Source organism: Oncorhynchus mykiss, chromosome 16 (genome assembly GCF_013265735.2).
Source record: "Oncorhynchus mykiss isolate Arlee chromosome 16, USDA_OmykA_1.1, whole genome shotgun sequence".
In the NCBI taxonomy this organism is placed as follows: domain Eukaryota; kingdom Metazoa; phylum Chordata; class Actinopteri; order Salmoniformes; family Salmonidae; genus Oncorhynchus; species Oncorhynchus mykiss.
The window spans coordinates 8,936,001-8,961,993 of NC_048580.1; the positions used below are offsets into that span (position 1 = coordinate 8,936,001).

The following is a 25,993-nucleotide window of genomic DNA, read 5'->3' on the forward strand; positions in this document are numbered from 1 at the left end:
GTAGACTAACAGTAAAATGCTATGTGAACAACAGGTGTGGGTGGACTAACAGTAAAATGCTATGTGAACAACAGGTGTGGACTAACAGTAAAATGCTTTGTGAACAACAGGTGTGGACTAACAGTAAAATGCTTCGTAAACAACAGGTGTAGACTAACAGTAAAATGCTTCGTAAACAACAGGTGTAGACTAACAGTAAAATGCTTTGTGAACAACAGGTGTAGACTAACAGTAAAATGCTTCGTAAACAACAGGTGTAGACTAACAGTAAAATGCTTAGTGAACAACAGGTGTAGACTAACAGTAAAATGCTATGTGAACAACAGGTGTGGACTAACAGTGAAATGCTTCGTAAACAACAGGTGTAGACTAACAGTGAAATGCTTTGTGAACAACAGGTGTAGACTAGCAGTAAAATGCTTTGTGAACAACAGGTGTAGACTAACAGTGAAATGCTTTGTGAACAACAGGTGTGGACTAACAGTAAAATGCTTTGTGAACAACAGGTGTAGACTAACAGTAAAATGCTTCGTAAACAACAGGTGTGGACTAACAGTAAAATGCTTTGTGAACAACAGGTGTGGACTAACAGTAAAATGCTTAGTAAACAACAGGTGTGGACTAACAGTAAAATGCTTTGTGAACAACAGGTGTGGACTAACAGTAAAATGCTTTGTGAACAACAGGTGTAGACTAACAGTAAAATGCTTTGTGAACAACAGGTGTAGACTAACAGTAAAATGCTTAGTAAACAACAGCTGTAGACTAACAGTAAAATGCTTAGTAAACAACAGGTGTGGACTAACAGTAAAATGCTTTGTGAACAACAGGTGTGGACTAACAGTAAAATGCTTTGTGAACAACAGGTGTGGACTAACAGTAAAATGCTTTGTGAACAACAGGTGTAGACTAACAGTAAAATGCTATGTGAACAACAGGTGTAGACTAACAGTAAAATGCTATGTGAACAACAGGTGTAGACTAACAGTAAAATGCTTAGTGAACAACAGGTGTAGACTAACAGTAAAATGCTTCGTAAACAACAGGTGTGGACTAACAGTAAAATGCTATGTGAACAACAGGTGTGGACTAACAGTAAAATGCTTAGTGAACAACAGGTGTAGACTAACAGTAAAATGCTTCGTAAACAACAGGTGTAGACTAACAGTAAAATGCTTTGTGAACAACAGGTGTAGACTAACAGTAAAATGCTTTGTGAACAACAGGTGTAGACTAACAGTAAAATGCTTAGTGAACAACAGGTGTGGACTAACAGTAAAATGCGTCGTAAACAACAGGTGTGGACTAACAGTAAAATGCTTTGTGAACAACAGGTGTGGACTAACAGTGAAATGCTTATTTAACGGACCCTTGCCAACAACGCAGAGAGAAAGAACATAGAGAAATAATAGAAGAGTAAAACATGTAATAATACAAGGTATAATCGATTATATTTCCTGTATACTGCAGGTTCGTTGTTGTGTACATTTTCTCCTGCCCTATGGTATGGCATTACAACGTGAGTATTTCACACACACACACACACACACGTCAAAATAATGCAACATACACTATAACATTCATGCTAATAAGGAAAAGGTAGTTGGAGTTATGGACCATGCTGGAGTGGCTAAAGCCTAAAAATGTCTACCCCTGGGGCGCAACATCAGGAAGTTGCATTAGTCACTCGAGCATGGTGGTGGAAAATGGTGTTTCATAAAGAAAGTATGTTTTCTTCCACCTTAAATTAAAATTGAGTTGAGTAGGAGAATGGAGAATGTGTGGAACTGGTCGTCAGGGGACCAGCTGGGCATATCAAGCCCAGACAATAGCGGAGTGGGTGACAGTTATCATACCGGTGTGACCTGTGTAACGGTAGCAAAAGGCAGCTGTGTTAGATCTCACTGGCAAAGCTAGGCAGGTGCTAATAGCATTAGTATTAGATTGGTTTAAGTGTCGTATTGTTTGATTGGTAACTATAGTAACAGAAGCAGTCCACAGGAGGTTCCTTAGGTTTGTGAAAACTGTCCTGTTTGATCTAATGGCTGGAGCGGAATCATTTGGAATGGTATCAAATACATCTAACACATGGTTTCCAGTAGTATAATGCCATTACATTTGCTCCGTTCCCGGGCATTATTATGAGCCGTTCTCCTCTCAACAGCCTCGTGTGAAGCAGACAGGAGACCAGACCCCACACAGAAGCTTACTCATGAGTGCTACACATCGGTAGAGTACGAGACAAATTCCTCCTCTAATCTCAAGCGCTTTGAGCATGGAAAAAGCACTGCACTACCAAACCAATCCAGTATCAGAATTTATTTGCTGGACTTGCCAGACTTGCTTGCTTTGGTGGCTTTGGTAGCTTTGATGTCCATCTTGGTCTTCTGAATACGAGAAAAGATCTCCTTGAACAGAGCTTTGTACTCTGGCGTGCTCTGGCCCAGTCGTTTATCTACCGCCTCCACCTGCTTACTGATGCTCTCCATCACCTCGGGGGTGGAGGGGGACTGGGTGGGGGAGGGCGGGGGTGCAGGGGTGGGGCCCATGGCACAGTCCTTCATGGAGGGGTCCCTGGAGACGGGACGCGAGGTCTGCACCCCCGCGTGGCACAGGGACTCCTCGTGGCGCCGGCACTTCCTTAACAGCTCCTCATACTTCTCCAGCAGAGCGTGGTACTGCTCATCCACCTCCCTCAGGATGGACATCCCTCTCTTACGGACGCTGTTGGCGTGGATCGCGTAGCTTCCTCTTCTCCTCCCGGATGCGTCCCTGGCCACGATGGCATTCAGTGCCGTGTCGCTGCAGCTCTTCCTGACGGGGCTGGAGGCAGGTAACGACTCTCCACCTAAGCCTCCTCCCCCCTCGCCCTCCCCCCTGAACCCTCCACCCACTTCTCCTCCCTCCCCCTCCAGGGTGTCTGTCTCGGGGGTGTTGTTGAGGAGGGTCTGGGTGAAGCCCACGCCGTCATCTTCGCTGCTCAGGAGGAGGGTCCTCGCCCGTCGGAGCTGCTGAAGTTCCTGGAGCTCTGCCTCTAGTTCACGAACCCGTGCCTGGCAGCTCTCTGCACCCTGTCAATCAATCAATGAGTCAATCATTCAGTCAGATAGTCAATAAACCAATCACTCAATATTTTTTTATTCTTCCAGAAAAGAGGGAGAGTTAGGAGTCCTACTATATTTAAGTTAGGAACAAGTATCAGTATCACTCATTGGATTGAACAGACTTAGTAGAACAAGTATCAGTATCACTCATTGGATTGAACCAACTTAGTAGAACATGCAACCATAAAAAAAAACAGAGTCACTCCTTTTGGAATGAATATTAAATGGAGTTGAAATAGGATTCTGACCAGCACACGTGACTCCAGACGAGAGAACTCCCCCAGGAGGACGTGACACTCCCTCTCCGCCCCCTCCCTGCGACCCCGCTCCGCCCTCACGGCCGAACGCAGCGCCGACACCGCCTCTCTCAGACGCTCGTTCTCCTCCTCTGCTGGCTGGCGCTTAGTCTCTGAGGTGAAGCTGTCTGAGCGGCCCACCACGAACCCATCCTCATACCTGACGGACAGACAGAGAGAGAGAGAGACACACAGTTCCACACAATATCAGCTAAAATCCTGACATCGCTGAGCCTCTCATATTAAAACGACCATCTTTCCTGTCGTTTTTTTTTTTTGTCTTGCCAACTTAACGATGTGACACAGACAGGGGTTCACACACTAAAAGATTATTTACTTGGTCGTGAGGATTTTCGATTACCAACACACTCTCGCGAAAAACAATGATGGCGATTCAGATTGTTAACGTAGCTAGAACAAAGCAGCCTCAATATTTCCAGTCTGACATCCACACCTGCCGTGCAGAGTTGAAACATTTAGCCAACATATTTTTTGAGTTGAATAACATGAACTTCAGAGCTGAAACGATTTGACACTTTGGTTTAAAAGGCAAGTACAAAACACCTAATACTAGTAGTCATGGTTCCTGCTGGAGAGTCTACACATTCTGGGTGATCATCTCGCTGGCTTCTTCTCTGGCGAGCTCTCATTGGCTATTGATGATCGCCGCACTCACACTATAAGAGCATTGCAGATTTTGTGCCGATAAAATTTAAACGTCTGAGAATCTCGGGACGTCTGGTACGGCTCAAAGACGGGATCGGTAGCTCTCAGATTGTGTCTCTGACCCGCTTACATTAAACGATCTTCGGTGATGGCCGCCCCCCCCGAGTAGGCAACGACATGGGGATTTTGTCTCCGATCACAAAAACGTGTCTGGGACAGCTAAATCGGAGCGAAAATCGTGTAGAGTCCACCTGGCTTTACTTGTACCTGCCACAGACAGACAAGCTCAATACATAGTCTAGGGACCTTGAGATCCAGTAACCAAAGACGTGAGCGTGACTGCTAGGAGTCCTCACTTGGGTGCGGTGCAGAGTTCCCTAAGGCAGGGGAAGGAGGCGATGGTTTTGCGTCGTTCCCTCTTCTCCCTCCGGACCCTGAGCAGCTCCAGGGAGTGGAGCTGTTCCACCTGCCCAGAGAGAGACTCCACCTGGGTCTGCAGGGTCTCGATGGTCCCAGTCAACCTGGGAGAACCAGGGAAGAGAGACATGGGGTTAGTGTGTTTGTGTACGTGCGTTTGACGATGTGCGTCCGTCCAGCTCACCTCTCTATTTTGTGTTGTGAGGCCTTGCTGTCCAGTACCAGGGTACGGTTGGTGAGCTCCAGTTCTCTGGCTGTCCCATCTAGCTGCTCGTACACCTTAGCATGCTGCTCATTCATTTCCCTCAGCACCTCCAGCTGCTTAGCCAGGTACTGCACAGAGAGAGACATACTGTATAATAAATAAATAAATAAATAAATAAAATAAAATATATATACACACACACCAAAGCAGGTTGGTGGCACCTTAATTGGGGAGGAGGGTCGTGGTAATGACTGGAGCACAATGTTCTCACTGTCATTACGGGGTGTTGTATGTAGATTCATGTGGGAAAAAACCCCATTTAAATCCATTTTTAGAATAAAGCTCTAACGTAACAAAATGTGGAGAAAGTCAAGGGGTCTGAATACTTTCCAAACAGATGGGGGCATGTTCCACTACCCCTAAGCCATTAGGGGGATGGATGCTTTCTGGCAATAGTAGCTTTCTGGCAATTGCTGGTAAAGGGCAACACTTCTATTCCCTCCCCTGGTTACTCGAAAACCCCTTGGTCGTGAACTCAGTGAACCATTTCACTAGATTAGGATCAGCCAGCAGGGTCAAAGAGTTACTGAGGCATTAGGTAGGCCACAGCACTATGGCCAGCCACCACAGCAGAGAAGAGCCAACTTCCTACGACTCTGCTCAGTCAACAGGTAGATTGTCATCCAATCTACACCTAACTTATGGGTAGAGGTTACGTTAGAGTTTAGACAGTTAGGGAAAAGGGGGGATACCTTGTCAGTTGTCCAACTGAATGTATTCAAGTAGAATGTGTCTTCTGCCTTTAACCCAAAACCTCTGAATCCGAGAAAATGCAACAAAGAGCCTATGCAAAGCCCTCACTGTCACTATGAAACTTATTCCAGTGTCTTCCTGAAATCTTTGCCAGTGTGTGTAGGCTACCTTCCCCTCCCCCTCCCCCCGAAGAATACATCATCTACAGTAGCTACTGGCGTTACAGGCAGAAATTAGGGAGAGAAGAATGGATTAACCTTTTCAATGCTATTTAAGGATACTACAGTTATCATGTTTCACATTGGATTTATTAACTACAGAAAGGTAAGACGTGTTTTTATTTTCATTCTGGTGCCACTCTGCACACACAAGCTAGTTTGTTAGCTAGCTCTGGCCTAGCTCACGATGGGCTGTTCACAGATGGGCTATGTACAGGTGCAGTGATCTGTGAGCTGCTCTGACAGCTGGTGCTTAAAGCTACTGATGGAGATATGAGTCTCCAGCTTCAGTGATTTTTGCAGTTTGTTCCAGTCATTGGCAGCAGAGAACTGGAAGGAAAGACGACCAATGGAGGAATTGGCTTTGGGGGTGACCAGTGAAACATACCTGCTGGAGCGCGTGCTACGGGTGGGTGCTGCTATGGTGACCAGTGAGCGGAGATAAGGCGGGGCTTTACCTAGTAGAGACTTGTAGATGACCTGGAGCCGGTGGGTTTGGCGACGAGTATGACGCGAGGGCCAACCAACGAAAGCGTACAGGTTGCAGTGGTGGGTAGTGTATGGGTCTTTGGTGACAAAACGGATGGCTCTGTGATAGACTGCATCCAATTTGTTGAGTAGAGTGTTGGAGGCTATTTTGTAAATGACATCGCCGAAGTCGAGGATCGGTAGGATGGTCAGTTTTACGAGGGTATGTTTGGCAGCATCAGTGAAGGATGCTTTGTTGCGATATAGAAAGCTGATTCTAGATCCAATTTTGGATTGGAGATGCTTAATGCGAGACTGGAAGGAGACTTCAGTCTAACCAGACACCTAGGTATTTGTAGTTGTCCACATATTCTAAGTCAGAACCGTCCAGAGTAGTGATGCTGGACGGGCGGGCAGGTGCGGGCAGCGATCGATTGAATAGCGTGCATTTAGTTTTACTTGCATTTAAGAGCAGTTGGAGGCCACGGAAGGAGAGTTGTATGGAAGCTTGTCTGGAAGTTAGTTAACACAGTGTCCAAAGAAGGGCCAGAAGTATACAGAATGGTGTCGTCTGCGTAGAGGTGGATCAGCGACGTCATTGATGTATAACAGAGAAGAGAGTCAGCCCAAGAATTGAACCCTGTGGCACCCCCATAGAGACAGCCAGAGGTCCGGACAACAGGCCCTCCGATTTGACACACTGAACTCAATCAGAGAAGTAGTTGGTTAACCAGGCGAGGCAGTCATTTGAGAAACCAAGGCTGTCGAGTCTGCCAATAAGAATGTGGTGATTGACAGAGTCGAAAGCCTTGGCCAGGTCGATGAATGCGGCTGCACAGTAATGTCTCTTATCGATGGCGGTTATGATGTCGTTTAGGACCTTGAGGGTGGCTGAGGTGCACCCATGACCAGCTCTGAAACCAGATTGCATAGCGGAGAAGGTACGGTGGGATTCGAAATTGTCAGTAATCTGTTTGTTAACTTGGTCTCTAGCAGTTTGGGTCTATAGTGTCTCCCCCTTTGAAGAGGGGGATGACCACGGCAGCTTTCCAATCTTTGGGAATCTCAGACGATACGAAAGAGAGGTTGAACAGGCTAGTAATAGGGGTTGCAACCATTTCGGCAGATCATTTTAGAAAGAGAGTCCAGATTGTCTAGCCCGGCTGATTTGTAGGGGTCCAGATTTTGCAGCTCTTTCAGAACATCATCTATCTGGATTTGGGTGAAGGAGAAATGGTGGGGGCTTTGGCGTGTTGCTGTGGAGTGTGCCGGGCAGTTGACCAGGGTAGGGGTAGCCAGGTGGAAAGCATGGCCAGCCGTAGAGAAATGCTTTTTGAAATTCTCAATTATAGTGGATTTATCAGTGGTGACAGTGTTTCCTATCTTCCGTGCAGTGGGCAGCTTGGAGGAGGTGCTCTTATTCTCCACGGACTTTACAGTGTCCCAGAACTTTTTTGAGTTTGTACTACAGGATGCACATTTCTGTTTGAAAAATCTAGCCTTAGCTTTCCTAACTGCCTGTGTATATTTGTTACTAACTTCCCTGAAAAGTTGCATCACGGGGGCTATTCGATGCTAATGCAGAACGTCAAAGGATGTTTTTGTGCTGGTCAAGGGCAGTCAAGTCTGGAGTGAACCAAGGACTATATCTATTCCTAGTTCTGCATTTTTTGAATGGGGCATGCTAATTTAAGATGGTGAGGAAGACACTTTTAAAGAATAACCAGGCATCATCTACTGACGGGATGAGGACAATGTCATTCCAGAATACCCCGGTAAGGTCAATTAGAAAGGCCTGCTTGCAGAAGTGTTTTAGGGAGCATTTGACAGTGATGAGGGGTGGTTGTTTGGTCGCAGATCCATTATAGATGCAGGCTATGAGGCAGTGATTGCTGAGATCTTGATTGAAAACAGCAGAGGTGTATTTGGAGGGCGAGTTAGTTAGGATGATATCTATGAGGGTGCCCGTGTTTACAGATTTGGGGTTGTACCTGGTAGGTTCATTGATAATTTGTGTGAGATTGCTTAGATTGTAGGATGGCTGGGGTGTTAAGCATGTCCCAGTTTAGGTCACCCAGTAGCACAAGCTCAGAAGATAGATAGGGGGCAATCAATTCACATACAGTATCGAGGGCACAGCTGGGGCAGAGGGTGGTCTATAGCAAGCGGCAACAGTGAGAGACTTGTTTCTGGAAAAGGTGCATTTTTAGAAGTAGAAGCTCGAAGAGTCAAGATCAAGGGCTAGCTCTGGTCCAACATTAGTTAAGCCAACTCTCTGAAGTTCAAAGACATTCAAAGTTCTTTCATAGAAGCCGCTCCTCTGTAGGTATAATTATGTGGGCCTAATTCAGATAATGCATGTCATCACAAGATGCCCAGCGCTTCATGCCCAGCGCTCTCCTCACCCGCAAAATGTCAATGCATGTACATAGCTTGCCCTCTCCATGACAAGCTGCTCTAGTCATGGGTGAAGTAATTTAATGTCGAGCTAAATGTCAAAATAAAAATAATGATTTCCGAGGTTAAAAAGGAACAGAAGGGAAATTGTTTCGGGGTTTGAACCGGTTCAAAACTTTATTTTGCCGAAGAACGGATTGAAAAAAATAATAATGGTTTTGTGCAGAAAGAAACGATTGGAAAATAATTTAGGTTCCAACCCCTCGATGTGGGTAGAGTTTAGACTATTGAGATGCATCCATGGAGCTTTTGAGACTTGGCCCTCCTACCTCAATCTCCTGCACCTGCTCCTCATTGGTGATGTATATCTGCTGTAGAGAATCCTCCAGCTCCTTGTTCCTCTCCAACAGAGTCTTCCCAAGCTCTGCTGCCAGGTGGAGGTCTAGAGAGAGAGTTGGAGGGAGGGAGGGAGGGAGGGAGGGAGGGAGGGAGGGAGGGAGGGAGGGAGGGAGGGAGGGAGGGAGGGAGGGAGGAAACAAAAATATAATTATTTCCAATGTGTCAAATAATGAACAAAAAAAAAAAACTGAGCAAACTAGAATGCTATTTGGCCCCAAACAAAGAATACACAGTGGCAGAATACTTGACCACTGTGACTGACCGCCGTAGGCAGACCCGGCTCTCAAGAGAAGACAGGCTATGTGCACACTGCCCACAAAATGAGGTGGAAACTGAGCTGCACTTCCTAACTTCCTGCCAAATGTATGATCATATTAGAGAGACATATTTCCCTCAGATTACACAGATCCAAAGAATTCGAAAACAAACCCGATTTTGATAAACTCCCATATCTACTGGGTGAAATACCAGTGTGCCATCACAGCAACAAGATGTGTGACCTGTTGCCACAAGAAAAGGGCAACCAGTGAAGAACAAACACCATTGTAAATACAACCCATATTTATGTTGATTTATTTTCCCTTTTGTACTTTAACCATTTTCACATATGACATTTGAAATGTCATAATTATTTTGGAACTTTTGTGAGTGTAATGTTTACTGTTAATTTTTTTTAATTGGTTATTTCACTTTTGTTTATTATCTATTTAACTTGCTTTTGCAATGGAAACACGTTTTCCATGCCAATAAAGCCCTGGAATTGAAATTGAGATAGAGAGAGGGGAGAGAGGTGGAGAGAGATGGAGGGGGGTGGAAGTGTGGAGAGAGAGGGGGATGGGAGGGGAGAGATTAGAGATGGGAGAGGGCCATGGGAGAAGGAGATAGGTTGGAGGGAGTGAGGGGGGAGAGAAACATATTTTACATTTTGAGAGCAAGAGCTGTAACAAACTGTCTAAATAAGAGAGCATCAGGAAAAGGTTTTCCTTTGCTGGTCCAAAGACGTGAGTGATGTCAGTGAAGATACTAAAAATAGTTTGAATCTGCACTCGTCCCTATGACAGCCACGGTAGAAAGCGTTGTTCATACTGTAACATGATGATTCACTTAAGAAATAAGGCCAGTGGAGGTGTGGTATATGGCCAATATACCACGGCTAAGGGCTGTTCTTATGCATGACGCAACCTCGGAGTGCCTGGATACAGCCGTGGTATATTGGCCATCACAAACCGGAGGTGCCTTATTGCTATTATAAACTGTTTACCAACGTAATTAGAGCAGTAAAAATAACTGTTTTGTCATACCTGTGGTATACGGTCTGATATACCACGGCTGTCAGCCAATCAGCATTCAGGGCTCAAACCACCCAGTTTATAATTTGGAATACATCACAGTTCTATGTTCCGCAGGCTTCTAAGAGCATTTGCAAACAGAACATTCAAACATTCCACCTTTGACCTCTGCACCACTCGGGAGACCTAAGGCACTGCATCGTAGTGTTGCGGCATCACTACAGCCTGGTGTTCACAACCGGCTGTGACTGGGAGTCCTACAAGGCGGTGCACAATTGGCCCAGCGTTGTCCGGGTTAGGGGAGGGTTTGGCTGGGGGTTTTTACTTGGCTCATCGCGCTCTAGCAACTACTTGTGGCGGGCCGGTGCCTGTTGTCAGTTGAACAGTGTTTCCTTTGATGCAGTGGTGTAGCCCTATTCTGTTATACACGGTCCCTTGTCCCATTCTAATAGGCCCTATTCTGTTATACACGGCCCCTTGTCCCATTCTAATAGGCCCTATTCTGTTATACACGGTCCCTTGTCCCATTCTAATAGGCCCTATTCTATACACACGGTCCCTTGTCCCATTCTAATAGGCCCTATTCTGTTATACACGGTCCCTTGTCCCATTCTAATAGGCCCTATTCTGTTATACACGGTCCCTTGTCCCATTCTAATAGGCCCTATTCTGTTATACACGGTCCCTTGTCCCATTCTAATAGGCCCTATTCTGTTATACACGGTCCCTTGTCCCATTCTAATAGGCCCTATTCTGTTATACACGGTCCCTTGTCCCATTCTAATAGGCCCTATTCTGTTATACACGGCCCCTTGTCCCATTCTAATAGGCCCTATTCTGTTATACACGGTCCCTTGTCCCATTCTAATAGGCCCTATTCTATACACACGGTCCCTTGTCCCATTCTAATAGGCCCTATTCTGTTATACACGGTCCCTTGTCCCATTCTAATAGGCCCTATTCTGTTATACACGGTCCCTTGTCCCATTCTAATAGGCCCTATTCTATACACACGGTCCCTTGTCCCATTCTAATAGGCCCTATTCTATACACACGGTCCCTTGTCCCATTCTAATAGGCCCTATTCTATACACACGGTCCCTTGTCCCATTCTAATAGGCCCTATTCTGTTATACACGGTCCCTTGTCCCATTCTAATAGGCCCTATTCTGTTATACACGGTCCCTTGTCCCATTCTAATAGGCCCTATTCTATACACACGGTCCCTTGTCCCATTCTAATAGGCCCTATTCTGTTACACACGGTCCCTTGTCCCATTCTAATAGGCCCTATTCTGTTATACACGGTCCCTTGTTCCATTCTAATAGGCCCTATTCTGTTACACACAGTCCCTTGTCCCATTCTAATAGGCCCTATTCTATACACACGGTCCCTTGTCCCATTCTAATAGGCCCTATTCTGTTATACACGGTCCCTTGTCCCATTCTAATAGGCCCTATTCTGTTATACACGGCCCCTTGTCCCATTCTAATAGGCCCTATTCTGTTATACACGGTCCCTTGTCCCATTCAAATAGGCCCTATTCTGTTATACACGGTCCCATTCTAATAGGCCCTATTCTGTTATACACACGGTCCCTTGTCCCATTCTAATAGGCCCTATTCTATACACACGGTCCCTTGTCCCATTCAAATAGGCCCTATTCTGTTATACACGGTCCCATTCTAATAGGCCCTATTCTATACACACGGTCCCTTGTCCCATTCTAATAGGCCCTATTCTGTTATACACGGTCCCTTGTCCTATTCTAATAGGCCCTATTCTGTTATACACGGTCCCTTGTCCCATTCTAATAGGCCCTATTCTGTTATACACGGTCCCTTGTCCCATTCTAATAGGCCCTATTCTATACACACGGTCCCTTGTCCCATTCAAATAGGCCCTATTCTGTTATACACGGTCCCATTCTAATAGGCCCTATTCTATACACACGGTCCCTTGTCCCATTCAAATAGGCCCTATTCTGTTATACACGGTCCCATTCTAATAGGCCCTATTCTGTTACACACGGTCCCTTGTCCCATTCTAATAGGCCCTATTCTATACACACGGTCCCTTGTCCCATTCTAATAGGCCCTATTCTGTTATACACGGCCCCTTGTCCCATTCTAATAGGCCCTATTCTGTTATACACGGCCCCTTGTCCCATTCTAATAGGCCCTATTCTGTTATACACGGTCCCTTGTCCCATTCTAATAGGCCCTATTCTGTTATACACGGTCCCTTGTCCCATTCTAATAGGCCCTATTCTATACACACGGTCCCTTGTCCCATTCTAATAGGCCCTATTCTGTTATACACGGCCCCTTGTCCCATTCTAATAGGCCCTATTCTGTTATACACGGCCCCTTGTCCCATTCTAATAGGCCCTATTCTATACACACGGTCCCTTGTCCCATTCTAATAGGCCCTATTCTATACACACGGTCCCTTGTCCCATTCTAATAGGCCCTATTCTATACACACGGTCCCTTGTCCCATTCTAATAGGCCCTATTCTATACACACGGTCCCTTGTCCCATTCTAATAGGCCCTATTCTATACACACGGTCCCTTGTCCCATTCTAATAGGCCCTATTCTTATGGGTTAAGTGTGCGGGTGTTAAGAAGCAGAGTGGGCTTGGCGGGTCATGTTTTGTAGGACGCATGACTCGACCTTCGCCCTCCGTTGGGGATGACGAGACCTTCGCCCTCCGTTGGGGATGACGAGACCTTCGCCCTCCGTTGGGGATGACGAGACCTTCGCCCTCCGTTGGGGATGACGAGACCTTCACCCTCCATTGGGGATGACGAGACCTTCGCCCTCCATTGGGGATGACGAGACAAGATCGCAATTGGATATGGAAAAGGGAGTACATTTTTTTGAACAAAAAAATTAACATATTCCACCTTCATTCCTCCCTGACATACACAGATGAACAAGCTCATTCTGGAGACAAAGGGGGAGAGAGAGAGACAACACTAGAAAGAAAAGGTATCTCTGTCAGTGAAGATCTGAGATCTTTGACCCTTGTATCTCAGTCAGTGAAGATCTGAGATCTTTGACGCTTGTATCTCAGTCAGTGAAGATCTGCGATCATCATGCCAAGATCATCAGAAGACAAGACACCGCTTCTCCAGAGTCTATATATTATGCAGTGTGTCTCTCTGCAGCAAGGCGGAGGGGATGCTAATGTCTAAAGTAGAAAGTGACAGGATATGAAGATGCTGTCAGATTATGCATTTTATTCACATGCAAGCATAGTGTGGCCTCAAACAAAAGCTCGTAGACATGTACACCCTGGAACAGGAATGAAGAACACTGTTCTAGTAGTGAAGCAATACAAGACACTAAGAATAAGTCTAGACTAGAATACTTCTCTCTCTCTCTCATTTTATGGTAAAATGGTGCAGAGTAGGGAAAAAAAACTAATTGACAGATATTCTCATCAATCAGGGGTCGAACAGAAGTGGAAGGGACTGTATTCTGCCTTCAGAGTGAATCAGTCGGATTCATAGTCTTTATTTTCAGGTCTGACACAATAGGGCCTATTAGAATGGGACAAGGGACTGTGTGTAACAGAATAGGGCCTATTTGAATGGGACAAGGGACCGTGTGTAACAGAATAGGGCCTATTAGAATGGGACCGTGTGTAACAGAATAGGGCCTATTAGAATGGGACAAGGGACTGTGTATAACAGAATAGGGCCTATTAGAATGGGACAAGGGGCCGTGTATAACAGAATAGGGCCTATTAGAATGGGACAAGGGGCCGTGTATAACAGAATAGGGCCTATTAGAATGGGACCGTGTATAACAGAATAGGGCCTATTAGAATGGGACAAGGGGCCGTGTATAACAGAATAGGGCCTATTTGAATGGGACAAGGGACCGTGTGTAACAGAATAGGGCCTATTAGAATGGGACCGTGTGTAACAGAATAGGGCCTATTAGAATGGGACAAGGGACTGTGTATAACAGAATAGGGCCTATTAGAATGGGACCGTGTGTAACAGAATAGGGCCTATTAGAATGGGACAAGGGACCGTGTGTAACAGAATAGGGCCTATTAGAATGGGACAAGGGACCGTGTGTAACAGAATAGGGCCTATTAGAATGGGACAAGGGGCCGTGTATAACAGAATAGGGCCTATTTGAATGGGACAAGGGACCGTGTGTAACAGAATAGGGCCTATTAGAATGGGACCGTGTGTAACAGAATAGGGCCTATTAGAATGGGACAAGGGACTGTGTATAACAGAATAGGGCCTATTAGAATGGGACCGTGTGTAACAGAATAGGGCCTATTAGAATGGGACAAGGGACCGTGTGTAACCTATTAGAATGGGACAAGGGACCGTGTGCATAGAATAGGGCCTATTAGAATGGGACAAGGGACCGTGTATCACAGAAAAGGGCCTATTAGAAAGGACCGTGTGTATAGAATAGGGGGCCGAGTCCCACAGTGGGTGTTCAGAGGGGGACGAGTCCCACAGTGGGTGTTCAGAGGGGGACGAGTCCCACAGTGGGTGTTCAGAGGGGGATGAGTAGAGGGGGATGAGACTCACAGTGGGTGTTGAGAGGGGGATGAGTAGAGGGGGACGAGTCCCACAGTGGGTGTTGAGAGGGGGATGAGTAGAGGGGGATGAGTCCCACAGTGGGTGTTGAGAGGGGGACGAGTCCCACAGTGGGTGTTGAGAGGGGGACGAGTCCCACAGTGGGTGTTGAGAGGGGTGTCATAACTCTCCTGTGAAGATCTGAAGGAGGTTGCAGTGGGTCCTCTCTCTCTCCTGCAGAGGAAGAGGGGGACGGTTTATGACGTCGTAAAATACCTCTGGGTTAAGTAGTATAGGAGATAGGAATGTAACTGTGGAACACAGAGAGAGAGAGAGAGAGAGAGGGAGAGAGAGGGAGAGACACTTGGACATCAAAGTTTAATAATTGAACAGCATTTCTGTATTCCAAGCAGTTGGAGTGGTCCGTGGACACTTATGGGACAGTCATGTCGAGTTTGTTTCGTTGGTGATCTCATGAAGGACAGGGAACACACATTACTGCGTCTTTGGTTGTGTTCCACTTCTCAATTATGGGGTTTACATCTAAATGTTGTATAAAATATATCATCAAATATTAAAAACTATTTGTGAGAAGATGAAATGTGATGTTAGCCTTCTAAACAAGATCATTGTTTTAATTTAAAGTTTTAACCACACCCCGTGAGCACAGACATTTACATCGACGTCACGGAACGCCCCCTTTTCTAATAAAAAGGACTTGTGGCAAAATGTACATTTAGTCAAGATAACGCCGGGGCAGGATCCCCACGTTGAAATGGCTACGACTCCTAACCAAAACACGCCGGGGCAGGATCCCCACGTTGAAATGGCTACGACTCCTAACCAAAACACGCCGGGGCAGGATCCCCACGTTGAAATGGCTACGACTCCTAACCAAAACACGCCGGGGCAGGATCCCCACGTTGAAATGGCTACGACTCCTAACCAAAACACGCCGGGGCAGGATCCCCACGTTGAAATGGCTACCAGTCCAAACCAAAACACGCCGGGGCAGGATTCCCACGTTGAAATGGCTACCACTCCTAACCAAAACACGCCGGGGCAGGATCCCCACGTTGAAATGGCTACCACTCCTAACCAAAACACGCCGGGGCAGGATTCCCACGTTGAAATGGCTACCAGTCCAAACCAAAACACGCCGGGGCAGGATTCCCACGTTGAAATGGCTACCACTCCTAACCAAAACACGCCGGGGCAGGGTCCCCACGTTGAAATGGCTACCACTCCTAAACAAAACACGCCGGGGCAGGGTCCCCACGTTGAGATGGCTACGACTCCTAACCAAAACACGCCGGGTGATGCTGGTGTGTGAAATGGTTCAAACTACAACTCTACCAAAAGGACAAGACCAGAGAACGTAGAGATCATCCCCCACGCTGAAATGGTGACAAAATCTACAAACCAAAGACCAATTATTGAGTCTGCAGCTGTTAAAATTCTTCAGTCTGGTAAACACATCCGTTCTAAGAATATTTCCCGAATGGCACTCTGACGTATCCATTATAACAACCTACAACTACGACAGACTTTGATCTCTAGTGGACAAACCAGAGGCTTTCTGTCAACTGACTATTATCCAGTAGACGGACTGGTGATCACAGAGAGAGACAACATAGGCATACACTCGTAAATATGTAAATTGCTATTTATTTTCTAATGAGCAGTTGTTCATGTTCAACGTATTAGCATTTCATGAGTGTAGTTATCAACTGTATTTTTGTGAATCCTCTCTGAGTTTCCCGCTCTTTTCCTGGCCCCACCCCTTTCCTTTGTCTACCAAGCCGTCATTGGCTTAGCCAACTAGGGAATTTCCTATCATGTCAGTAACCAATTTATGACCTATTTATGTGTGTGTTTATGTAATTCTGTGAGTGATTAGTTACTTAGTAAATATATAATTAAGCCAATTTGTAAAATCGCTGATTCATGATCTGTTAGTGTTTGTGCCAAGGGTTTGTGACATTTAGTAATGAGACTGATGAGGTAACATACATTAATAAAAAACTGTAATCGCTAAGATAATAAAATATCTGACGAGTTATATTTGGGAAATTGAAACTCTATACAACAATTTTCCCATGGTGCCCTGACTTCCTAGTTAATTACTATTCTGTGATTATTAGTTTAATGACACAGAGAATTGATTTGATAAATATAACCGTCTTCACATTTAATGACAGCAAACGTTACGACAGGGGGGTGAGTCCCACAGTGGGTGTTGAGGGGAATGAGAGATGACAGAGAGCGAGAGAAAGCGTGAGGGACAGAGAGCGTGAGGGACAGAGAGCGTGAGGGACAGAGAGCGAGGGAGCGAGGTGAGCACTGTGTTTCTCTGCAACATTAAACATCCTAATCAATACCCTCCACAGACCACTGTCTCCAAACAAGGACACCAGGAAGTCAACTCCCCCATGAAGGACGACATCACCACCCAGACCCAGTGACTGACACATAATGGATTGGATTGTGTGCATTTCCTGCATAGGCTATCAGGCCAATTCTATGGTTTTCTTTTGTGATGTTTCAGCAGTGTCAGATACACTGACATATTGTCCTCATGGGAAGATTCACACTCCTGTCACAACCAACTGACACACACGTACACACACAAAACAGTACAGTCTGGGTATCAGAGCCACTGTCTCTGAGCCCTGTAATCAGATCAGTTGGGGCTTAGTGCTGGGGAGTCAAACATTGAAACGACACAGAACTGTTGGCTGCAGAAATACATGTAATACAACTGTAACCGGTGTGCGTTCGCATGTGTGTGTGCGTGTGTGCACACGTGAAAGGAAACACCCCTGGTTTGGAATGTGCCCAGCCTTTCTGAGCAGTGTGTTGTTTTTATAGTTACATATCTCCCATAGGAGTCACAGGAATATGGAAAACAGGACCTCTCCCTGTTTTGTCCTCCTTCTCTCCTTCCTACTTTCCTTTCCTTGCAGAAAAGCTGTGAAGCAGGCCAACCCCCTGCAGTACGACTTCACCTGCAGTCTTCAGTCAATCCCATAGTAAGCTCAAATTCTGTGTACAAATGATGCATCCGTAAATTGTTATCTGCAGGATAACAAGGAAAGACAGTGTGTGTCTGGAGACGTAGAGAGGTGGTTGTTGAAGAGATGGTAAAGCTGTAATAACAGCAGGTAGGCGGCGTTACAACCCGGTCATTAAATGTAGAGTCCAGCTCTGCTAACCAATCAGGTCCCAACAGCTGGTCTGGGCACATAGCTTCAGCTCAGAGTTTGGTCTAGAGCCCGCCTTGGGTCTGTTTTTACAAAGGATTCCAAGCATGATCGTTGATATGTTTTTCTCCTTGCGTTGTGTTTATAGAAGGCATGGAAATGTCTGCGTCTGTATTGTAGATGGAACACGTTTGCTGATCCCTCACGGTATGGAACAGCAGGTTGCCTCATTGCATCAATAAATGCCTGCTTTGATGCTAAACATGGAGGTTCTCTTCTTCATCTGATCATTAAGCACATCTCAATCTGCCAAACCTTCTGGCTAAATAGCACCTCTGATGAAAACAGGATGCACCAGAGAGATGTGAAGAGATGAAGGCTGGGCGCAGAGAGGAAGGCTGGGCGCAGAGAGGAAGGCTGGGCGCAGAGAGGAAGGCTGGGCGCAGAGAGGAAGGCTGGGCGCAGAGAGGAAGGCTGGTGCAGAGAGGAAGGCTGGGCGGAGAGAGGAAGGCTGGGCGCAGAGAGGAAGGCTGGGCGCAGAGAGGAAGGCTGGGCGCAGAGAGGAAGGCTGGGCGCAGAGAGGAAGGCTGGGCGCAGAGAGGAAGGCTGGGTGCAGAGAGGAAGGCTGGGTGCAGAGAGGAAGGCTGGGCGCAGAGAGGAAGGCTGGGCGCAGAGAGGAAGGCTGGGTGCAGAGAGGAAGGCTGGGTGCAGAGAGGAAGGCTGGGCGCAGAGAGGAAGGCTGGGTGCAGAGAGGAAGGCTGGGTGCGGAGAGGAAGGCTGGGCGCAGAGAGGAAGGCTGGGCGCAGAGAGGAAGGCTGGGCGCAGAGAATGAGAGAGAGAAATGGGGCTTGTTCTCTTCTGATCTTTCTCCTCTCTCTTTCATGTCTCATCCTGTCTTCCTCCTTTAATCTTCTACTGTCTCTCTCTTTCTCCAAGACCCTGTATTCTCCCTTTCCTCCACTCTTCTTCTTTCTGAATAAAGTGGAGATATATCAGCCTTTATTTATATCCTCATATCCTATTTATATCCTCATCAGTTCTACTTGTGTGCCCACACACTCCGTTCCCCCTCCTGCCCGCTCTCAGCAGCTACTCTTCCTGGGGGTCCAGCCAAATGAAGGCAGTTTATACAATGTTAAAAACATTACAATACATTCACAGACTGTGTGCCCTCAGGCCCCTACTCCACCACATATATACAGTAGAAAATCCATGTGTACATGTGTGTATAGTGTGTGTGTATGTATATAGTGTGTGTGTGTGTGTATATAGTGTGTATAGTGTGCACAGGAGGCTGGTGGCACCTTAATTGGGGAGGACGGGCCCATGGTAATCCAGGCTGTATCACACCCAGGAGTCCTGTAGGGCGCATTGGCCCAGCGTTGTCCAGGTTTGGCCGCCATTGTAAATAAGAATTTGTTCTTAAACGACTTGCCTAGTTAAACAAAAGGTCAAATAAATAGAAATATTTTAAGAAATGGCTGGAGCAGAGTAAGTGGAATGGTAAACATGGTTTGATGCCATTCCATTTGCACCATTCCAGACATTATTATGAGCCACCCTCCCCTCAGCAGCCTCCACTGGTGTAGTGTGTGTGTGTGTGTGTGTGTGTGTGTGTGTATATATGACCAGATCAAGAGCAGGGTCAAAGCATTACCTAGTTCGAATCCCCGAGCCGACTAGGTAACTACTCTGTCGATGTGACCTTGAGTAAGGCACTTAACTCTAAATTGCTCATGTAAGTTGCTCTGGAAAAGAGCTTCTGCTAAATGACTCAAATGCAAATGCATCATCTGCTCTCAGCCTTTGGCAGATATCCTAATAATTGGAACAAAGAGATGAAGTGATAGAGAGATTAGGAATGAGTGATGCACGGCACGGAAGTGAGAGGCAGGGAGCGAGGGAAGAGAGAGGCAGGGAGCGAGGGAAGAAAGAGGCAGGGAGAGAGGGAAGAGAGAGGCAGGGAGAGAGGGAAGAGAGAGGGAAGAGAGAGGCAGGGAGAGACGGAAGAGAGAGGCAGGGAGAGAGGGAAGAGAGAGGCAGGGAGAGAGGGAAGAGAGAGGCAGGGAGAGAGGGAAGAGAGAGGCAGGGAGAGAGGCAGGGAGAGAGGGAAGAGAGGCAGGGAGAGAGGGAAGAGAGAGGCAGGGAGAGAGGGAAGAGAGAGGCAGGGAGAGAGGGAAGAGAGAGGCAGGGAGAGAGGGAAGAGAGAGGCAGGGAGAGAGGGAAGAGAGAGGCAGGGAGAGAGGGAGGAGAGAGGGAAGAGAGAGGCAGGGAGAGAGGGAAGAGAGAGGCAGGGAGAGAGGGAAGAGAGAGGAGGGAAGAGAGGCAGGGAGAGACGGAAGAGAGAGGCAGGGAGCGAGGGAAGAGAGAGGCAGGGAGAGAGGGAAGAGAGAGGCAGGGAGAGAGGGAAGAGAGGCAGGGAGAGAGAGAAGAGAGGCAGGGAGAGAGGGAAGAGATAGGCAGGGAGAGAGGGAAGAGAGAGGCAGGGAGAGAGGGAAGAGAGGCAGGGAGAGATGGAAGAGAGAGGCAGGGAGCGAGGGAAGAGAGAGGCAGGGAGAGAGGGAAGAGAGAGGCAGGGAGAGAGGGAAGAGAGAGGCAGGGAGAGAGGGAAGAGAGAGGCAGGGAGAGAGAGAGAGAGGAGAGGAGAGGAGAGAGAGAGAGAGAGAGGAGAGAGAGAGAGGAGAGAGAGAGAGGGAAGAGAGAGGCAGGGAGAGAGGGAAGAGAGAGGCAGGGAGAGAGGGAAGAGAGGGGCAGGGAGAGAGGGAAGAGAGAGGCAGGGAGCAAGAGGCAGGGAGCGAGAGGCAGGAAGAGAGAGGCAGGGAGAGAGGGAAGAGAGAGGCAGGGAGAGAGGGAAGCGAGAGGCAGGGAGAGAGGGAAGAGAGAGGCAGGGAGCGAGAGGCAGGGAGCGAGAGGCAGGGAGCGAGAGGCAGGGAGCGAGAGGCAGGGAGCGAGAGGCAGGGAGCGAGAGAAGCGAGAGGCAGGGAGCGAGAGAAGCGAGAGGCAGGGAGAGAGAGAAGCGAGAGGCAGGGAGCGAGAGAAGCGAGAGGTAAGGAGCGAGAGAAGCGAGAGGCAGGGAGCGAGAGGCAGGAAGCGAGAGGCAGGGAGCGAGAGGCAGGGAGCGAGCGGCAGGGAGCGAGAGGCAGGGAGCGAGAGAAGCGAGAGGCAGGGAGCGAGAGAAGCGAGAGGGAGGGAGCGAGAGAAGCGAGAGGCAGGGAGCGAGAGAAACGAGAGGCAAGGAGCGAGAGAAGCGAGAGGCAAGGAGCGAGGCAAAGAGAAAAAGAGCGATGTAGTGAGGAAGAGGGGAGAGATATGAAATCGCCCTAATGCTGGCAAGAGGTGCAAAGTTGTTATTACATGTTATTACATACATTATTACATACATACATTATCAGCAGCTTGGGATATGCATTTAATGATGTACTGTTTCATATTTTGTTTTATGTGTAATATAAGTTGTCTTTATGTGTTTGGACCCCAGGAAGCGTAGCTGCTGCCTTGGCAGGAACTAATGGGAATCCATAACAAACCCCAGGAAGAGTAGCTGCTGCCTTGGCAGTAACTAATGGGAATCCATAACAAACCCCAGGAAGAGTAGCTGCTGCCTTGGCAGTAACTAATGGGAATCCATAACAAACCCCAGGAAGAGTAGCTGCTGCCTTGGCAGGAACTAATGGGAATCCATAACAAACCCCAGGAAGCGTAGCTGCTGCCTTGGCAGTAACTAATGGGAATCCATAACAAACCCCAGGAAGAGTAGCTGCTGCCTTGGCAGGAACTAATGGGGATCCATAATAAACCCCAGGAAGAGTAGCTACTGCCTTGGTAGGAACTAATGGGGATCCATAATAAACCCCAGGAAGAGTAGCTGCTCCCTTGGCAGTAACTAATGGGGATCCATAATAAACCCCAGGAAGAGTAGCTGCTGCCTTGGCAGGAACTAATGAGGATCCATAATAAACCCCAGGAAGAGTAGCTGCTGCCTTGGCAGGAACTAATGGGAATCCATAACAAACCCCAGGAAGAGTAGCTGCTGCCTTGGCAGGAACTAATGGTGATCCCTAATAAACCTCAGGAAGAGTAGCTGCTGCCTTGGCAGGAACTAATGGGGATCCATAATAAACCCCAGGAAGAGTAGCTGCTGCCTTGGCAGGAACTAATGGTGATCCCTAATAAACCTCAGGAAGAGTAGCTGCTGCCTTGGCAGGAACTAATGGTGATCCCTAATAAACCCCAGGAAGAGTAGCTGCTGCCTTGGCAGGAACTAATGGGGATCCCTAATAAACCCCAGGAAGAGTAGCTGCTGCCTTGGCAGGAACTAATGGTGATCCCTAATAAACCTCAGGAAGAGTAGCTGCTGCCTTGGCAGGAACTAATGGGGATCCCTAATAAACCCCAGGAAGAGTAGCTGCTGCCTTGGCAGGAACTAATGGGGATCCATAATAAATACAAATTGAATTCAGACTAATAGCGGATCCGCTGAATGATGGTGTTCACACAATCTATATGACCCAGGTCAAGTAGGTTATCTCTATGCAAATATCATATATGGTCCCATAGAATGAATGTTGAACGGAAGTGATGCACAAGGCCTGGACCGTAGTTGACTAGCCTATTGCAAAAAAATATATATTTGGGGAATAGCCTAGTGACTTAAAACAGTACACTAACAAATGGCTGTAAATTTACAGCAACACAGTTAGCTACTGTAATTATATATTGCAGTACAGTACTGTAAAGAGCAATGTATTATCAGGGCTCAATGGTGCTCCGCTACACTGCTGTAAAATTGAACAATACAATTTTACAGTAAATACTGTATTACCCTGTATATTTACAGCAGCATACTGTGAATTATGCTGCATTGTGGGAAAACGTTGTGGGCACCGAAATAATCTCTGGCTCATTAACTATTCTGGTGGATCAGCAAGTCTGCAAATCAAGCCTGTTTCATGGCTTTTTTTGGCCCATGTATGCTCTTTGTCTCAACCAATCACTTTCTTATGGATTATGTTCAACTGACATGTTCAGTTCTTATTGAATTATGGGGACATGGACATGACAGTCTACAGGCCTTGAAAGTCACCACATTCATCATATGTAATGATTGAATGAGGAAATCAACAAAAACCCAATTGACTGCATAAACAAGGTTAAGTGATCCCTAATCATTATTGCAACCTGTAAAGAACAATTGCATTGCTGCGATGACAGCCGAAATCTCCTAACTTCTATTTATGGTTAATTTATTAGATAGTAATATTATAATCCATTGTTTGCAATCACCAACAGACCACTGCAGAGTATTTGGTTCTTCTTGCAATATTGTGACAACAGCAGAGAAATGATTTCCCCAATCCACGTCAGAAAGGCCCTAGGAATCCCTTCAATAACTTGATGTCAGAAAGAAGCAAAATATTAAACTGCGGCTGCAGATTTCGAAGAGCAGTGCCATTACCATTTGTCAAGATGCACGGACAAATGTACCTTCGCAAACTGATCTCTAGAAGCCTTCGATCATAAAGGCCTTTGTCTGGGAAGAACATCTGAGCTCGCCAATAACGAACCGCTACCCCGTGCATTGACATACGGGATGCGGTTGGCTGCAAACGGCGTTCTCGTATGCGTCGTTACTTACCCGATTCGAGATCTTGCTGGTCGTACCATGGCTCTTCCTCGTCGGTGACAAATTCCTCCATTCCTAGCATCGAGACACGGAACCCAGCAAAGACTTGCCTACCAGCCGGCTACACAATCAGGCACACACGCAGTATCGCTGTCCGCCCGCCTCTGAAATAACGTGAGCTCATCTTCCTTCAGATTCTGAATGAGGAAAGAGCTGTGACGTTAACCGATGAAGCAGGCTAAATATATATATATTTTTTATTGGCTACAGATTAATCAAAATGACACATAAAGTCAAGAGACTCGAACACTTTTTTAAAACCATGCCGTGTGAATTGGCCAATTATTGTTTCTTATAGAGACTCCTTTCCAGGACACGACACACTGACGTCATGCACAGATGCGCGAGACTCTTGGCTGCAGTAATAAAGCCATGGCCATCTGCGCCTGTTCAACATCGCCTAGATTTACAGTTCTATTTCCTCTAGACAAAATCACTTTTTTGGGGGGGGATGTTCTCATACGCTTACACTGATGGTTTGATTCCAGCTTGAACAGTCTCTAAGATTATTTGGTTGTGATCTTTGCAAAATAACTATTTTGGATGCATTAGTTGTTAGCTAGAATGCTAACGCTCATTGACATAGGCTGTAGGAAAAGCTAGCCAAAGAGCCATTTTACAGGTTGGTGTTGAACTGTCTCTTAAGTATAATGCAGTTGATTTGCGATGATGACACAAACATTATATTAAGCAGGACATTCATACGATTCCAATTATTATCCCAGAGTAGTGTGAAATGTACTCATACGCAACATGTAAATAGATAGATGTTTTTTTTGCCTTCACTCTAAGAGGTTGATGTTCTGCCACCAACCTTGCGCGCATCACCCTGACGCGGCAGTGTGAAACGGAAACGGGTCTGTTGGGGTCTTTAAAACAGGGTTGTGTTTCTGTCTCTGTTACTCCCACCTCTCTCTCTCTCTCTCTCAATCCCCCTTCCTGTCCTGTTCCAAGAACCGCTAGTGGAGAGAATGTGTAGTTTACAAACGTCGCAGATGTCTCAATTGTCTCTCCCTCTTCCTCCTTTCCTAACGCTATTACAAACGGGGGGGGGCACAGCAGATTTGAGATCGGAATTTTAACACAGACGGTTTTACATTTGAACACTTTCTTAGAAATGAAATGTGTTAAACTAACACTTTTCAAAGTGCTGATACTGTACTAACACCCTGAGAGTGTGGGTCCCTAACTCCGACTTAAATTAACACTTTATATGAATTGATGCTGTTACACTTTCTCGGTGTTAGAGAATGAACAACTATGGCATTACAGTAACTTGTTTTGGGTTGTTGTTTTAACACTGTATGGTGTGAAGCATTATTTTCTATATTGATTTCCCAGTAAATGTTTGAGTTACCAGTAACACCTATGACTGTGTTTGCTAGTCACACAGCATTGTTGTTGCTTTCAGTCATGTAGCCTTGACCAAGTGACCAAGTGAGTACATGACATATATCATAAAGCCATACTAAATTTCAAACCCACTGGTGTTAACCCCACTAGAATCAACACTCAGATATAACACATACACTATTACGTAAGAAAGTCATGCATTGAAATACATTACGTTGTAGCTGTGTTGCCTGAGGGCCAATTGAGTAGCAGTGAATCACACTATTGATCATCATCCCCTGAATTACCCCCCAGGAGTGCAGCAGAGCAGACAATATTTAATGTCACGTTTGATTTATTATTATTATTTGTTTTACCTTTATTTAACTAGGCAAGTCAGTTAAGAACAAATTCTTATTTTCAATGACGGCCTAGGAACAGTGGGTTAACTGCCCGTTCAGGGGCAGAACAACAGATTTGTACCTTGTCAGCTCGGGGGTTTGATCTTGCAACCTTCCAGTTACTAGACCAACGCTCTAACTACTAGGCTACCCTGCCCTGTATGTATTACACACATATATCACCACCAGGGGGCAATCCAACCTTTCAGTTCCACCAACCACCACCAAAACAACTTGATGTGGTTCTCTCTCAGGCTCTGAGCAGTAATTAGTAATTACTCAGATCACTTTGCCCAATGAAAGTCTTAGCCTTGTGGGAGGGGGGGGGGGGGGGGGGGGGGGGGGGGGGGGGGGGGGGGGGGGGGGGGGGGGGGGTGTAATGGCGGACAGGATTGTATTGATGGAGAAGAGCCAGCCACAGCTAAACTAATCTTGCTTTGTGACATAGGAGGATGTAAATCGCTCCGCTGATCTAAGGTCAGCTGTTTGGTGTTCTCCCCAGTGCTGGAGAGGATGAGCTGGTCCTAGATCTGTGCATACGGGCCTTCTCCTACTCCCTAGGTCAGGGTGAAGACAGGACATTATACACAGTGTTAGAATAGAGA

The 25,993-nt window shown here is 46.6% G+C and overlaps 1 protein-coding gene across 1 annotated transcript; it reads right to left on the bottom strand.

The window, feature by feature from the left end:
• Positions 1-1,306: 1,306 nt before the first annotated feature.
• Positions 1,307-23,961, bottom strand: LOC110491316 (cerebellar degeneration-related protein 2-like). The gene is made up of 6 exons (XM_021564679.2): positions 23,608-23,961; positions 8,854-8,966; positions 4,668-4,816; positions 4,423-4,587; positions 3,353-3,560; positions 1,307-3,071 (listed from the first exon to the last, which is right to left on the bottom strand). Exons 1-6 carry the CDS (start codon positions 23,675-23,677, stop codon positions 2,319-2,321), a joined length of 1,458 nt encoding a protein of 485 aa, XP_021420354.2. The 5' UTR covers positions 23,678-23,961; the 3' UTR covers positions 1,307-2,318.
• Between the last annotated feature and the right edge of the window lie 2,032 nt (positions 23,962-25,993).